Here is a 16,712-nt window from a genome sequence, read left to right on the forward strand (position 1 = left end):
CTTGCCTCCCAATTGACTTGTCCCTCAACCCTACTCTACCTAATAACCTTGCTCTTATTCACATTTACTCTCAGCTTACTTCTTTCACACACTTTACCAAACTCAGTCACCAGCTTCTGCAGTTTCTCACTTCAATCAGAAACCAGCGCTGTATCATAAGCAAACAACTGACTCACTTCCCAAGCTCTCTCATCCACAACAGACTGCATAGTTGCCCCTCTTTCCCAACCACTTGCATTCACCTGCCTAACAACCCCATCCATAAACAAATTAAACAACCATGGAGACATCACACACTCCTGCCACAAACCTACATTCACTGAGAACCAATCACTTTCCTCTCTTCCTACACATACACATGCCTTATACCCTCGATAAAAACTTTTCACTGCTTCTAACAACTTGCCTCCCACACCATATATTCTCAATATCTTCCAAAGAGCATCTCTATCAACTCTATCATATGCCTTCTCCAGATCCATAAATGCTACATACATATGCTTTTCTAAGTATTTCTCACATACATTCTTCAAAGCAAACACCTGATCCACACATCCTCTACCACTTCTGAAACCACACTGCTCTTCCCCAATCTGATGCTCTGTACATGCCTTCACCCTCTCAATCAATACTCTCCCATATAATTTACCAGGAATACTCAACAAACTTATACCTCTGTAATTTGAGCACTCACTTTTATCCCCTTTCCCTTTACACAATGGCAGTACACAAGCATTCTACCAATCCTCAGGCACCTCACCATGAGTCTTAAACACATTAAATAACCTTACCAACCAGTCAACAATACACTCACCCCCTTTTTTAATGAATTCCACTGCAATACCATCCAAACCCGCTGCCTTGCCGGCTTTCATCTTCCGCAAAGCTTTTACTACCTCTTCTCTGTTTACCAAATCATTCTCCCTAACCCTTTCACTTTGCATACCACCATACCACCAAGGCAACCTATATCTGCCACTCTATCATCAAACACATTCAACAAACCTTCAAAATACTCACTCCATCTCCTTCTCACATCACCACTACTTGTTATCACCATCCCATTTGCTCCCTTCACTGATGTTCCCATTTGTTCCTTTGTCTTACGCACTTCATTTACTTCCTTCCAAAATATCTTTTTATTGTCCCTAAAATTTAATGATACTCTCTCACCACAACTCTCATTTGCCCTCTTTTTCACCTCTTGCACCTTTCTCTTGACCTCCTGCCTCTTTCTATTATACATCTCCCACTCATTTGCATTATTTCCCTGCAAAAATCGTCCAAATGCCTCTCTCTTTTCTTTCACTAATAATCTTACTTCTTCATCCCATCACTCACTACCCTTTCTAATCTGCCCACCTCCCATGCTTCTCATGCCACAAGCATCTTTTGCACAAGCCATCACTGCTTCCCTAAATACATCCCATTCCTCCCCCACTCCCCTTCCGTCCTTTGTTCTTCCCTTTTTCCATTCTGTACTCAGTCTCTCCTGGTACTTCCTCACACAAGTCTCCTTCCCAAGCTCACTTACTCTCACCACTCTTTTCACCCCAACATTCTTCTTTTCTGAAAACCCATACAAATCTTCACCTTCACCTCCACAAGATAATGATCAGACATACCTCCAGTTGCACCTCTCAGCACATTAACATCAAAAAGTCTCTCTTTTGCGCGCCTATCAATTAACATGTAATCCAATGATGCTCTCTGGCCATCTCTCCTACTTACATATGTATACTTATGTATAGCTCTCTCTTTAAACCAGGTATTTCCAATCACCAGTCCTTTTTCAGCATACAAATCTAAAAGCTCTTCACCATTTCCGTTTACAACACTGAACACCCCATGTACACCAATTATCCCCTCAACTGCCATATTTCTCACCTTCGCATTCAAATCACCCATCACTATAACCCGGTCTCGTGCATCAAAACTATTAACACTCTCACTCAGCTGCACCCAAAACACTTGCCTCTCATGATCTTTCTTCTCATGCCCAGGTGCATATGCACCAGTAATCACCCATCTCTCTCCATCAACTTTCAGTTTTACCCATATCAGTGTAGAGTTTACTTTCTTACACTCTATCATATACTCCCACCACTCCTGTTTCAGGAGTAGTGCTACTCTTTCCCTTGCTCTTGTCTTCTCACTAACCACTGACTTTATTCCCAAGACATTCCGAAACCACTCTTCCCCTTTACCCTTGAGCTTCGTTTCACTCAGAGCCAAAACAACCAGGTTCCTTTCCTCAAACATACTACCTATCTCTCCTTTTTTCTCATCTTGGATACATCCACACACATTTAGACACCCCAAATCTGAGCCTTCGAGGACGATGAGCACTCCCCGCGTGACTCCTTCTGTTTCCCCTTTTAGAAAGTTGAAATACAAGGAGGGGAGGGTTTCCAGCCCCCCACTCCCATCCCCTTTAGTCGCCTTCTACGACATGTGAGGAATGCGTGGGAAGTATTCATTCTATGGATAGGGGAGAAATAATGATAATGATAATAATAAAGATAATAATAAAGGATGGCTCATGGTGATGTATCTGACGAGTGGCGGAATGCATGCATAGTGCCATTGTACAAAGGCAAAGGCGATAAAGGTGAATTTTCAAATTACACAGGTATAAGTTTGTTGAGTATTCCTGGAAATTATATGGGAAGGTATTGATTGAGAAGGTGAAGGCATGTATAGATTATCAGAGTGGGGAAGAGCAGTGCGGTTTCAGAAGTAGTAGAGGATGTGTGGATCAGGTGTTTGCTTTGAAGAATGTATATGAGAAATACTTAGAAAAACAAATGGATTTGTATGTAGCATTTATGGATCTGGAGAAGGCATATAATATAGAGTAGACAGAGATGCTCTATGGAAGGTATTAAGAGAATATGCTGTGAGAAGAAAGTATGCTAGAGGCAGTGAAAAGTTTTTATCAAGGATGTAAGGTATGTAGGAAGAGAGGAAAGTGAATGGTTTTCAGTGAATGTCAGTTTGTGGCAGTGGTGTGTGATATCTCCATGGTTGCTTAATTTGTTTATGGATGGGGTTGTTAGGGAGGTGAATGCAAGAGTTTTGGAAAGAGGGGCAAGTACGTAGTCTGTAATGGATGAGAGGGCTTGGGAAGTGTCAGTTGTTGTTCTCTGTTGATTCAGCACTGGTGGCTGATTCAGGTGAGAAACCTCAGTAAGTGACTGAGTTTGGTAAAGTGTGTGAAAGATGAAAGCTGAGAGAAAACGTGAAGAAGAGCAAGGTTATTAAGTACAGTAGGGTTGAGGGACAAGTCAACTTGGAGGTAAGTTTGAATGGAGAAGATCTGGAGGAAGTGAAGTGTTTTAGATATCTGGGAGTGGATTTGGCAGTGGATGGAACCATGGAAGTGGAAGTGAGTCACAGGGTGGGGGAGGGTCAAAGGTTCTGGGAGCGTTGAAGAATGTGTGGAAGGTGAGAACATTATCTCGAAGAGCAAAAATGGGTATGTTTGAGGGAATAGTGGTTCCAACAATGTTATATGGTTGCGAGGGTTGTGCAGAGGAAGGATGTTTTGGAAATGAGATGTGTGAGGACAATATGTGGTGTGAGGTGGTTTGATTGAGTAAGTAATGAAAAGGTAAGAGATGTGTGGTAATAAAAAGGGTGTTTGAGAGAGCAGAAGAGGTTGTATTGAAATGGTTTGGTCACATGGAGAGAATGAGTGAGGAAAGATTGACAAAGAGGATATATGTGCCAGAGGTGGAGGAACGAGGAGAAGTGGGAGACCAAATTGGAGGTGGAAGGATGGATTGAAAAAGATTTTGTGCGATCAGGGCCTGAACATGCAGGAGGGTGAAAGGCATGCAAGGAATAGAGTGAATTGGAACAATGTGGTATACCGGGGTCGACATGCTGTCAATGGATTGAACCAGGGCATGTGAAGTGTCTGGGGTAAACCATGGAAAGTTTAGTTGGGCCTGGATGCGGAAAGGGAGCTGTGGTTTCGGTGCATTATATATATATATATAAAAGGGGGTGACTGTATTGTTGACTGGTTGGTAAGGTTATTTAATGTATGTATGACTCATGGTGAGGTGCCTGAGGATTGGCGGAATGCGTGCATAGTGCCATTGTACAAAGGCAAAGGGGATAAGAGTGAGTGCTCAAATTACAGAGGTATAAGTTTGTTGAGTATTCCTGGTAAATTATATGGGAAGATATTGATTGAGAGGGTGAAGGCATGTACAGAGCATCAGATTGGGGAAGAGCAGTGTGGTTTCAGAAGTGGTAGAGGATGTGTGGATCAGGTGTTTGCTTTGTAGAATGTATGTGAGAAATACTTAGAAAAGCAAATGGATTTGTATGTAGCATTTATGGATCTGGAGAAGGCATATGATAGAGTTGATAGAGATGCTCTGTGGAAGGTATTAAGAATATATGGTGTGGGAGGAAAGTTGTTAGAAGCAGTGAAAAGTTTTTATCGAGGATGTAAGGCATGTGTACGTGTAGGAAGAGAGGAAAGTGATTGGTTCTCAGTGAATGTAGGTCTGTGGCAGGGGTGTGTGATGTCTCCATGGTTGTTTAATTTGTTTATGGATGGGGTTGTTAGGGAGGTGAATGCAAGAGTTTTGGAAAGAGGGGCAAGTATGAAGTCTGTTGGGGATGAGAGAGCTTGGGAAGTGAGTCAGTTGTTGTTCGCTGATGATACAGCGCTGGTGGCTGATTCATGTGAGAAACTGCAGAAGCTGGTGACGGAGTTTGGTAAAGTGTGTGAAAGAAGAAAGTTAAGAGTAAATGTGAATAAGAGCAAGGTTATTAGGTACAGTAGGGTTGAGGGTCAAGTCAATTGGGAGGTGAGTTTGAATGGAGAAAAACTGGAGGAAGTGAAGTGTTTTAGATATCTGGGAGTGGATCTGGCAGCTGATGGAACCATGGAAGCGGAAGTGGATCATAGGGTGGGGGAGGGGGCGAAAATTCTGGGAGCCTTGAAGAATGTGTGGAAGTCAAGAACATTATCTCGGAAAGCAAAAATGGGTATGTTTGAAGGAATAGTGGTTCCAACAATGTTGTATGGTTGCGAGGCGTGGGCTATGGATAGAGTTGTGCGCAGGAGGATGGATGTGCTGGAAATGAGATGTTTGAGGACAATGTGTGGTGTGAGGTGGTTTGATCGAGTAAGTAACGTAAGGGTAAGAGAGATGTGTGGAAATAAAAAGATTGTGGTTGAGAGAGCAGAAGAGGGTGTTTTGAAATGGTTCGGGCACATGGAGAGAATGAGTGAGGAAAGATTGACCAAGAGAATATATGTGTCGGAGGTGGAGGGAACGAGGAGAAGAGGGAGACCAAATTGGAGGTGGAAAGATGGAGTGAAAAAGATTTTGTGTGATCGGGGCCTGAACATGCAGGAGGGTGAAAGGAGGGCAAGGAATAGAGTGAATTGGAGCGATGTGGTATACCGGGGTTGACGTGCTGTCAGTGGATTGAATCAAGGCATGTGAAGCATCTGGGGTAAACCATGGAAAGCTGTGTAGGTATGTATATTTGCGTGTGTGGACGTATGTATATACATGTGTATGGGGGTGGGTTGGGCCATTTCTTTCGTCTGTTTCCTTGCGCTACCTCGCAAATGCGGGAGACAGCGACAAAGCAAAAAAAAAAAAAAGAAATATCTGAATGTAGGTTTGCGGTAGGGGTGTGTGATGTCTCCATGGTTGTTTAATTTGTTTATGGATGGGGTTGTTAGGGAGGTGAATGCAAGAGTTTCAGAAAGAGGGGTAAGTATGCAGTCTATTGTGGATGAGAGAGCTTGGAAAGTGAGTCAGTTGTTGTTCGCTGATGATACAGCGCTGGTGGCTGATTCATGTGAGAAACTGCAGAAGCTGGTGACTGATTTTGGTAAAGTGTGTGAAAGAAGAAAGTTAAGAGTAAATGTGAATAAGAGCAAGGTTATTAGGTACAGTAGAGTTGAGGGTCAAGTCAATTGGGAGGTAAGTTTGAATGGAGAAAAACTGGAGGAAGTAAAGTGTTTTAGATATCTGGGAGTGGATCTGGCAGTGGATGGAACCATGGAAGCGGAAGTGAATCATAGGGTGGGGAAGGGGGCGAAAGTTCTAGGAGCCTTGAGGAATATTTGGAAGTCGAGAACATTATCTCGGAGAGCAAAAATGGGTATGTTTGAAGGAATAGTGGTTCCAACAATGTTGTATGGTTGCGAGGCGTGGGCTATGGATAGAGTTGTGCGCAGGAGGGTGGATGTTCTGGAAATGAGATGTTTGAGGACAATATGTGGTGTAAGGTGGTTTGATTGAGTAAGTAATAATAGCGTAAGAGAGATGTGTGGAAATAAAAAGAGTGTGGTTGAGAGAGCAGAAGAGGGTGTTTTGGAAATGGTTTGGGCACATGGAGAGAATGAGTGAGGAAAGATTGACTAAGAGGATATATGGGTCGGAGGTGGAGGGAACAAGGAGAAGTGGGAGACTAAATTGGAGGTGGAAAGATGGAGTGAAAAAGATTTTGAGTGATCGGGGCCTGAACATGCAGGAGGGTGAAAGGCGGGCAAGGAATAGAGTGAACTGGATCGATGTGGTATACCGGGGTCGACATGCTGTCAATGGATTGAATCAGGGCATGTGAAGGGTCTGGGGTAAACCATGGAAAGTTCTGTGGGGCCTGGATGTGGAAAGGGAGCTGTGGTTTCGGGCATTATTACATGACAGCTAGAGACTGAGTGTGAACGAATGGGGCCTTTGTTGTCTTTTCCTAGCGCTACCTCGCACACATGAGGGGGGAGGGGGATGTTATTCCATGTGTGGCGAGGTGGCGATGGGAATAAATAAAGGCAGACAGTATGAATTATGTACATGTGTATATATGTATATGTCTCTGTGTGTATATATATGTGTATATTGAGATATATAGGTATGTATATTTGCGTGTATGGAAGTGTATGTATATACATGTGTATGGGGGTGGGTTGGGCCATTTCTTTCGTCTGTTTCCTTGCACTACCTTGCAAACGCGGGAGACAGCGACAAAGTAAAATAAAAATGAAATAAAAAAAAAAATATATATATATATATATATATATATATATATATATATATATATATATATATATATATCTTTTTTTTCAAACTATTCGCCATTTCCCGCGTTAGCGAGGTAGCGTTAAGAACAGAGGACTGGGCCTTTTTTGGAATATCCTCACCTGGCCCCCTCTGTTCCTTCTTTTGGAAAATTACAAAAAAAAAAAAATGAGAGGGGAGGATTTCCAGCCCCTCGCTCCCTCCCCTTTTAGTCGCCTTCTACGACACGCAGGGAATATGTGGGAAGTATTCTTAATCCCCTATCCCCAGGGATATATATATATATATATGTCTGTGTGTGTGTATGTATGTATGTATACGCTGAAATGTGTGGGTGTATATATGTGCATGTGTGGACGTGTGTGTAAACATGTGTATGTGGGTGGGATGGGCCATTCTTTCATCTGTTTCTTTGCGATACCTCGCTAACGCGGGAGACAGTGACAAAGTATAACAGAATAGATAGATAATAATAACAATAAAAGTTTTAACTTTTGCTTGTATTTGTAATATGTAGTCGAATAGGATTGGTATGTTGTCATCATACCAATCATACTTGATTTGACAGGAATAAGTTCCTTCTGGCAACATATCTCAATTCTGAATGTAATCTTTACTAGTCATTCCCTTTTATTTAATTACACTTTCCTATTGCCTTTGTTCCATTAATCTGAGAAACTGCATTTCCCATCTACAGCCATGGTAACTTATTTATTTGTCTGTTTTCCTTTGCTAACCTTTCCTTTTTTTTGCTGTCATGTTGTCTTCTTTAAGTCCAAAATTCATCAGCAATTTAAGTCTACCTACAATACTCTCCACTTCACTACCTCTTCTGATTTCGGTTTCTCAAGTTTTTTAAAAACTTGCATTTTCACCTTCAAGTACTGATCTCAAATACTCAGCACTTCTTAAACCCTCCATCAAACACTACATATATTTCCCTGGTAATTTTGCCTTTAACAGAGCATGTGTTCCCTCTGTAGTTTTATATAATAAAATTTGGCCCTTTTCTCCAATTCAAGTGTGTCCCTGAATCCCTCTTCCTCTGCACTAATTAACTAATCAATGCCTTTGTCTCTCTTCCCCAGCCCCAACACTGTTTTTTGTTCCCTGTTCCCTACTTCCATCAATAGTCTCTACTTTTCGTGGTCAGGGTACTTTTTCTTTAATTTCAACTGATCTATTTTCTTTCTAGTCTCCAAGAGAAATCTCTCTTCACCCTTCTCTCTGGCCATCACCAGCACTACAACTGCCTTCATCCATTCCTGTCGCCACCCTGTCCCACAGGAAACAGCATCAGTACCCTCTGCTTCAGTGAGGTAGTGCTAGGAAAACAGACAAAAAAAGGCGACATTCGTTCACACTCATGTGTAATGCACCGAAACCACAGCTCCCTTTCCACATCCAGGCCCCACAGATCTTTCCATGGTTTACCCTAGACGTTTCACATGTCCTGGTTCAGTCCATTGATGGCACACTGACCCTGGTATAAAACGTCTTTCCAATTCACTCTATTCCTTGAAGGCCTCTCACCCTCCTATATGTTCAGGCCCTGATTGATCAAAATCTTTTCACTCATCCTTCCACCTCCAATTTGGTTTCCCACTTCTCCTTCTTCCCTCCACTTCAGACACATATATCCTCTTGTCAACCTTTCCTCAATCAATCTTTCCATATGTTCAAACCATTTCAACACACCCAATTCTGCTCTCACAACCACATTCTTTCTATTCCATTCATCTCTCTTACCTTTTCATTATTTACTTGATCAAACCACCTCACAACACATATTGTCCTCAAACATTTCATTTCCAACACATCTGCCCTCCTCCATACATATAAATTGTGCAGAAACAGATTATGTAATAACAACTCATTACAGTACCATGTTTAACTTTAACAACATGATAACCCTATAAAGTCACTACTGGTACACAAACCTAGAAGATGTCCCAGAAGCAAAATCATCCATTTCAACCATGGCTGTTTTTAATCCTCTGGACACAGAGTCAAGTGCACAACCAGATCCAGTTGCTCCTCCTCCAATGACCAGGACATCAAATGCTTCTGACCCTAAACTCTTGAGCTGTTGCTCACGTGTTGGTAACGGTCTAGTTGGCCTGACCTTGAGGCTTTCAGCTGCTGCCACTCTGGTGAACTGCCTCTGTTAGATGTATATTTCATCATCATATATCAAAAAATGGGAAAAAAGTGTAATATTAATAAATGTTTTTAAATATACACAAATATATACTACATACAAAAAATTCTATTCTAAAACCCTACAAAAATTGAGTAAATAAAGCAAACAATGATCATTATAGGCTTTATACTATTTGCAAGGACAAAAATGAAGATAACCCTTTAAATAGCTAAGAGAAAATTATCTTTACCAAAGACTGGTTTGTCTAGGGGAGAGCCACAGGGATGATATCCATACCTATACTGAATAATCAATACCACTTGCTTTCCATCAAAATCTGGAAGAGGCCATTCCTTACAGGTCTGTCTTCTAAAATTACTTGTTCTACAAAATTGCAATACCAATAACATTGAGTCTTGATGGTGGATACCTTAGTGTGTTGGTCATCATCAAAAATATAATAAGCTGCAAGAACCCCTGCTCCAGCTATACCAACACCTAGCCCAATTATTCGGGCCATAGTTCTTGTGCGTGAAGCTGCCATCACCCAAGCTGCAAAGAAATAATGCATAACTAGTAAGAGACTCCAAGGAAAAATAACTCAATAAAAGACCATTAAGAAGAGTAAAACAGTATATTTTCAAATCTTTTAAAATATAAGACTACAAAGTTGATCAAAGAAACTTACATCTCTACAATATAACACATTTCCTGAGTAAAAAGATTTTGGAAAATATAAGATCTATACAACCAACAACACTACGATGAAAATCAAACATCTTCAGAAACATAAAGAAAGGCACAAACATAACAGCACAGCATGATTCCTTATACTTCTAAATCTAAAGAATGAGGTAAAAGAAGAAACCACTATTCTCTACACTTATACTCCAGTGTAATGTTAAAAACATTAATCTTCAGTTTCTTATGATACTTTTAAAACTGTAATAATACTTCTTCCCATATCATCGTCAGTTTTTGCAATAAATGGAACTTCACTAAACAACGGGGTTATGTTCCAGTAAATCTGTCTTTCTGTAATAATACTTCTTCCCATATCATCATCAGTTTTTGCAATAAATGGAACTTCACTAAACAACGGGGTTATGTTCCAGTAAATCTGTCTTTCTAGTGGAGTGCTGCTGTACGAGTAATTACTATCCTTGGTATAAGTGGGAATTATGTGTTCCTGACCAAAATTTTCCTCAGCCTAATTCCCATGTAAAGACTATACCCGAAACAGTTTACCATCTATTGTTGCTACTGCAAAACTATGCTCTGTGAACTGTAGTTCTGTGGAGATCTATACTGTATAGTTTACCTTTCTGACAAATCCTGAAGTCAAGCATTATACATTCAAGTAATCACTCTGTATTTTCCTGAACTTATGAAATATAAAGTTTAATATCTGATGTCTCATTTCTTAATTCTGCACAATGTAAGTTCATGAAATTCCAAAAGCTACAAAATCTAATCAACCAGCATTAAAACAGTTCAGAATCTCAGTCTGTCTCTCATGCAAAATAACTTATCTGATATCTTAACTCACACTATATGATTATAACTTATCTGATATCTTTACTCACACTATATGATTATAACTTATCTGATATCTTAACTCACACTGTATGATTATAACTCATCTGATATCTTAACTCACACTGTATGATTATAACTTATCTGATATCTTAACTCACACTATATGATTATAACTTATCTGATATCTTAACTCACACTGTATGATTATAACTTATCTGATAATTTAACTCACACTGTATGATTATAACTTATCTGATATCTTAACTCAGACTATATGATTATAACTTATCTGACATCTTAACTCACACTATATGATTATAACTTATCTGATATTTTAACTCACACTGTATGATTATAACTTATCTGATCTCTTAACTCACACAGTATGATTATAACTTATCTGATCTTAACTCACACTGTATGATTATAACTTATCTGATATCTTAACTCTCACTGTATGATTATAACTTATCTGATCTTAACTCACACTGTATGATTATAACTTATCTGATATCTTAACTCACATTATATGATTATAACTTATCTGATATCTTAACTCACACTATATGATTATAATCATGTTTTATCTGCATATACCATACTTTACCCTGAATCTATTTACAAAAAATATTCTTTCTTTATACGATTAGGGCAAAAAAATGATAAAACTTTCTCATATTTTTTTCCCTACAGAAGTGAAAAAGGCTGTTAATTTTTCTTTACAGGACTGCATTACACAAGAAGATACAGGCTCTTCTGGTCCATCTCTGCTAATTCCAGCAGAGGTCTGGGGAACCTTCAATCCCCCTAGAAATTAGCCGGTGTGAAATTCATGCCTAAGAAGAAGAAGAAGACGAAAATGTGTCCTAGGACAAATCCAGATCATGTCACCATAATGGACTGGATAACTTCTTTAAAAAATTTTTTTATTCAGAACAATAATTTTTCAAATTTGTTTTATACTTCTGTTACTAAAACTTGTCCATAGGAGCCCTGAATATGCTTACCAAATTTCATATCAATTAGCTCATTAGGAAATGATGAATGCAAGGTAAGAGTGGGCATGGAAGGAGTAATGGTATGGACGGGAATGTGTGAAAAATATCAGGTAAGAGGAAAAGAAGGATGTGCAATTCCGCTATCACCAAGAGTATGGGAGGGCGTTACAGAGCATGGGTGGAATGGATCAAGAAAAGTGTGGATGAAAGGAGAGACAGGGATTGTGAAGTATGCATGGGTATGTGTATATGCACCTGTGAAAATGAAGTTTATATGAGGCAAGGATGAAATGAAGCTTTTTTGGAGAAATTTGAATGACTATAAATGGTTTTGAGAATGAAAGAAACGTGGTCATACTGGGTGATATGAATGCAAAAGTAAGGATGTGATGAAATTGGTGAGACAGTTGGTAAATGGGGAGTGCCTGGAGTAAATGAGAATGGAAGTTATTTTGTGGATATTTGTGCTGAGAGGATTATTCCTTGCAAACATCTTTTTTCAGCACAAGATGATCCATAGATATACATGGATGAGGAATGATGAAAGAGAAGAACAAATGGCTTTCACTGACTACGTGGCAGTGGATGAAAGATGAGCAAGGCTGTGCTGGATGCTAGAGTCGTAAGAGGATTCTTTGGAGATTCTGACCATTTGGCAGTTCTTGTAGGGATGAGGATCAGGGAGAAGTAGAGGTGTGGTGTAAGGAAGAATGGAGAGGTAAAACTGTTGGCAAGCAAAGAGATGAATCAGAAATATGTAGGGAGGAGTATGAAAAGAAGGTAACTGAAAGCTTCAATGGAAGTGCAGTGAATAAGGTATTTAAAAAATTTAGAGAAAAACTATTAAAGGTTGTAAAATCAGTATTTGGATACAAGGTAGTGAGATACAGGAATAAAAAAGGCAATGTATGGTGGATAGAAGAAATTAAAAATGCTATGGAAGAGAAGAAAAATGCATATGGTAGATTGCTTGATAAATGGAAGTTCAGCAAAGGAGGAGGGAAGAATACTAAATATGTAAGCAGAATGTTAAGCTGATAGATTAAAGAAAAGAAAGAGTAGATGAAGATTTCAGATGGAAGTGAAAAGTTTCAGAATAATAAAAAAGCTATACTGGAAGGAGGTGAAAAAGGAAAGGGGTGGTGGGTGCAAGAAAGGTATTGTTGTGAGAAGTAATGAAGGGGAGTTGCTGAATCGAAAGGAGGAAATGAAAGGAAGATTGAAAGAGTATTTTGAAGAACTAAAGAATGTGGAAGAAGGGGAGGCAGCTGTTGTTACATGCATGGATATGGAGGTTGGAAGGAGGAGGATACAAGTGCAGGGGCCAATAGCAAAAAGGGAGGCAAGAAGGGCAATAATGAGACTGAAGGTAAGAAAGCCACTTGGAGTGGATGGGATTACAGCTGAAATGCTGAAGTATGGAGAAAGTACAATAGAGTGGATGCAGCAATCCCAATATCATAAGCTTCCTAAAACTTTTATCTAAACTTGCTAATGAGTTCCTGATACTTCATTAATATTTCCTCAGATCTTCCATTAACTGCACTGTTTGTCTTTACCTGAACAACAAAAATCATATCCTTGGGACTGTTTGAGACTGTCGTCAAATTGATCCAGGACGTATTCTATCCCAGCATATGAATGATACAAATTGATCCAGGACGTATTCTATCCTAGCACATAATAATACAAGTTGATCCAGGTCGTATTCTATCCTAGCACATGATAATACAAGTTGATCCTGGACGTATTCTATCCTAGCACATGATAATATAAGTTGATCCAGGACGTATTCTATCCCAGCACATGATAATACAAATTGATCCAGGACGTATTCTATCCTAGCACATGATAATACAAGCTGATCCAGGACGTATTCTATCCTAGCACATGATAATACAAGTTGATCCAGGACATATTCTATCCTAGCACATGTAATACAAATTGATCCAGGACATATTCTATCCTAGCATATGTAATACAAGTTGATCCAGAACGTATTCTATCCTAGCACATGTAATACAAATTGACCCAGGTCGTATTCTATCCTAGTACATGATAATACAAGTTGATCCAGGACGTATTCTATCCTAGCACATGATAATACAAATTGATCCAGGATGTATTCTATCCTAGCATATGATAATACAAATTGATCCAGGATGTATTCTATCCTAGTACATGATAATACAAGTTGATCCAGGACGTATTCTATCCTAGCACATGATAATACAAATTGATCCAGGATGTATTCTATCCTAGCACACGATAATACAAATTGATCCAGGATGTATTCTATCCTAGCACATGTGATACAAGTTGATCCAGGACGTATTCTATCCTTGCACATGATAATACAAGTTGATCCAGGACATATTCAATCCTAGCACATGATAATACAAATTGATCCAGGATGTATTCTATCCTAGCATATGTAATACAAATTGATCCAGGATGTACTCTACCCTAGTACATGATAATACAAGTTGATCCAGGATGTATTCTATCCTAGCACATGATAATACAAATTGATCCAGGATGTATTCTATCCTAGCACACGATAATACAAATTGATCCAGGATGTAGTCTATCCTAGCACATGATAATACAAATTGATCCAGGATGTATTCTATCCTAGCACACGATAATACAAATTGATCCAGGATGTATTCTATCCTAGCACATGTGATACAAGTTGATCCAGGACGTATTCTATCCTAGCACATGATAATACAAGTTGATCCAGGACGTATTCTATCCTAGCACACGATAATACAAATTGATCCAGGACGTATTCTATCCTAGCACACGATAATACAAATTGATCCAGGTTGTATTCTATCCTAGCACATGTGATACAAGTTGATCCAGGACGTATTCTATCCTAGCACATGATAATACAAGTTGATCCAGGACGTATTCTATCCTAGCACACGATAATACAAATTGATCCAGGACGTATTCTATCCTAGCACATGTGATACAAGTTGATCCAGGATGTATTCTATCCTAGCACACGATAATACAAATTGATCCAGGATGTATTCTATCCTAGCACATGTGATACAAGTTGATCCAGGACGTATTCTATCCTAGCACACGATAATACAAATTGATCCAGGACGTATTCTATCCTAGCACATGTGATACAAGTTGATCCAGGACGTATTCTATCCTAGCACATGATAATACAAGTTGATCCAGGATCCAGGATCATGGAAAAGTCTGAGGGCCTGGATGTGGCTAAGAAGCTGTGGTTTCAGTGAATTACACATGACAGCTAGAGAATGAGTATGAATTGTTGTGGCCTTTTTTTCGTGTTTCTTGGCGTTACCTAACTGACGCTGGAGGTGGCGATGCTGTTTCCTGTGAGGCGAGGTGGTGCTGGGAATGGATGAAGGCATGTATATGTACAGCCTGCTAAATTAAGTTGGCAGAGAGTCCGAGATGGTTGACTGGTGTAAGGTGAGGTGGAGATGTTACTGTAGCTTTATAATCAGTATGGAGGCTTTATAATCAGTAGACTCACGACTATGATGAATATAGTTTGTCTTCCACATAGTAGTAAGATATGACGAGGATAAAATAAAACAAATGGATCAGAATTTAAATCTAAAGCTTCCGTGAGCGTGTATTTAACTCCTCCTACATAGGTTAGTCCGGCTCAGTTGTCGTAGTGTTGGCTGGCGAATATGTGGAAATATCTATGAAAGAAAATGGGTTCCATGTAACACTGACCAGTTGTATCATGACCTACATGGAAGACATTATGGAACGTTTGATTATGTAGGGTAAATATAACACATATAATTCCACACTGCCTTCGACGCTGGTTGCAGGCCCCAGGGGGGGGGGGGATGTGGAAATGAATTATCATTGAAGGTTGTGAAGGAAAGATTAACAATGGGAACACAACTGATTGTGAAGCAGTAAAGTTCTTGTTAACAATGATTATCATCAGTATTGCTGATCAATGATAACCTTATCTACGGCGTTCATTTACCTCGACGTATTTTAGACTATAACAGCCAACGTGTCACTCAGTGTTTGAGGTTTGTTTGAGGTGCTGACCCTCTCCTACTACTGTAGTACCTGATAATTGCCAGTACCTGATACTTGCAGTACCTGATACTTGCAGTACCTGATAATTGCAGTACCTGATAACTGCAGTACCTGATAACTGCAGTACCTGATAATTGCAGTACCTGATACTTGCAGTACCTGATAACTGCAGTACCTGATAATTGCAGTACCTGACACTTGCAGTACCTGATAACTGCAGTACCTGATAATTGCAGTACCTGATACTTGCAGTACCTGATAATTGCAGTACCTGATAACTGTAGTACCTGATAACTGCAGTACCTGATAATTGCAGTACCTGATACTTGCAGTACCTGATAACTGTAGTACCTGATAACTGCAGTACCTGATAATTGCAGTACCTGATACTTGCAGTTCCTGATAACTGCAGTACCTGATAATTGCAGTACCTGATACTTGCAGTACCTGATAACTGTAGTACCTGATAACTGCAGTACCTGATAATTGCAGTACCTGATACTTGCAGTACCTGATAACTGCAGTACCTGATAATTGCAGTACCTGATACTTGCAGTACCTGATAACTGTAGTACCTGATAACTGCAGTACCTGATAATTGCAGTACCTGATAACTGTAGTACCTGATAACTGCAGTACCTGATAATTGCAGTACCTGATACTTGCAGTACCTGATAACTGTAGTACCTGATAACTGCAGTACCTGATAATTGCAGTACCTGATACTTGCAGTACCTGATAACTGCAGTACCTGATAACTGCAGTACCTGATAACTGTAGTACCTGATAACTGTAGTACCTGATAACTGCAGTACCTGATAATTGCAGTACCTGATACTTGCAGTACCTGATAACTGCAGTACCTGATAATTGCAGTACCTGATACTTGCAGTACCTGATAACTGTAGT

The 16,712-nt window shown here is 39.6% G+C and overlaps 1 protein-coding gene across 1 annotated transcript in view; it reads right to left on the minus strand.

The window, feature by feature from the left end:
* The window catches only part of Gpo1 (glycerophosphate oxidase 1), a 169,642-nt gene extending 154,414 nt beyond the window's left edge, over positions 1 to 15,228 (minus strand). Inside the window, exons 1-3 of the mRNA XM_071683695.1 lie at positions 15,076 to 15,228; positions 9,635 to 9,756; positions 9,002 to 9,225 (exon numbers count right to left, since the gene is read on the minus strand). Coding sequence (XP_071539796.1) covers positions 9,002 to 9,225; positions 9,635 to 9,756; positions 15,076 to 15,145 — 416 coding nt within the window. The 5' untranslated portion in view covers positions 15,146 to 15,228. The remainder of the gene's footprint in view (positions 1 to 9,001; positions 9,226 to 9,634; positions 9,757 to 15,075) is intronic.
* Positions 15,229 to 16,712: the final 1,484 nt, after the last annotated feature.

Source organism: Panulirus ornatus, chromosome 37, assembly GCF_036320965.1.
Source record: "Panulirus ornatus isolate Po-2019 chromosome 37, ASM3632096v1, whole genome shotgun sequence".
NCBI classification, from domain to species: Eukaryota; Metazoa; Arthropoda; class Malacostraca; order Decapoda; family Palinuridae; genus Panulirus; species Panulirus ornatus.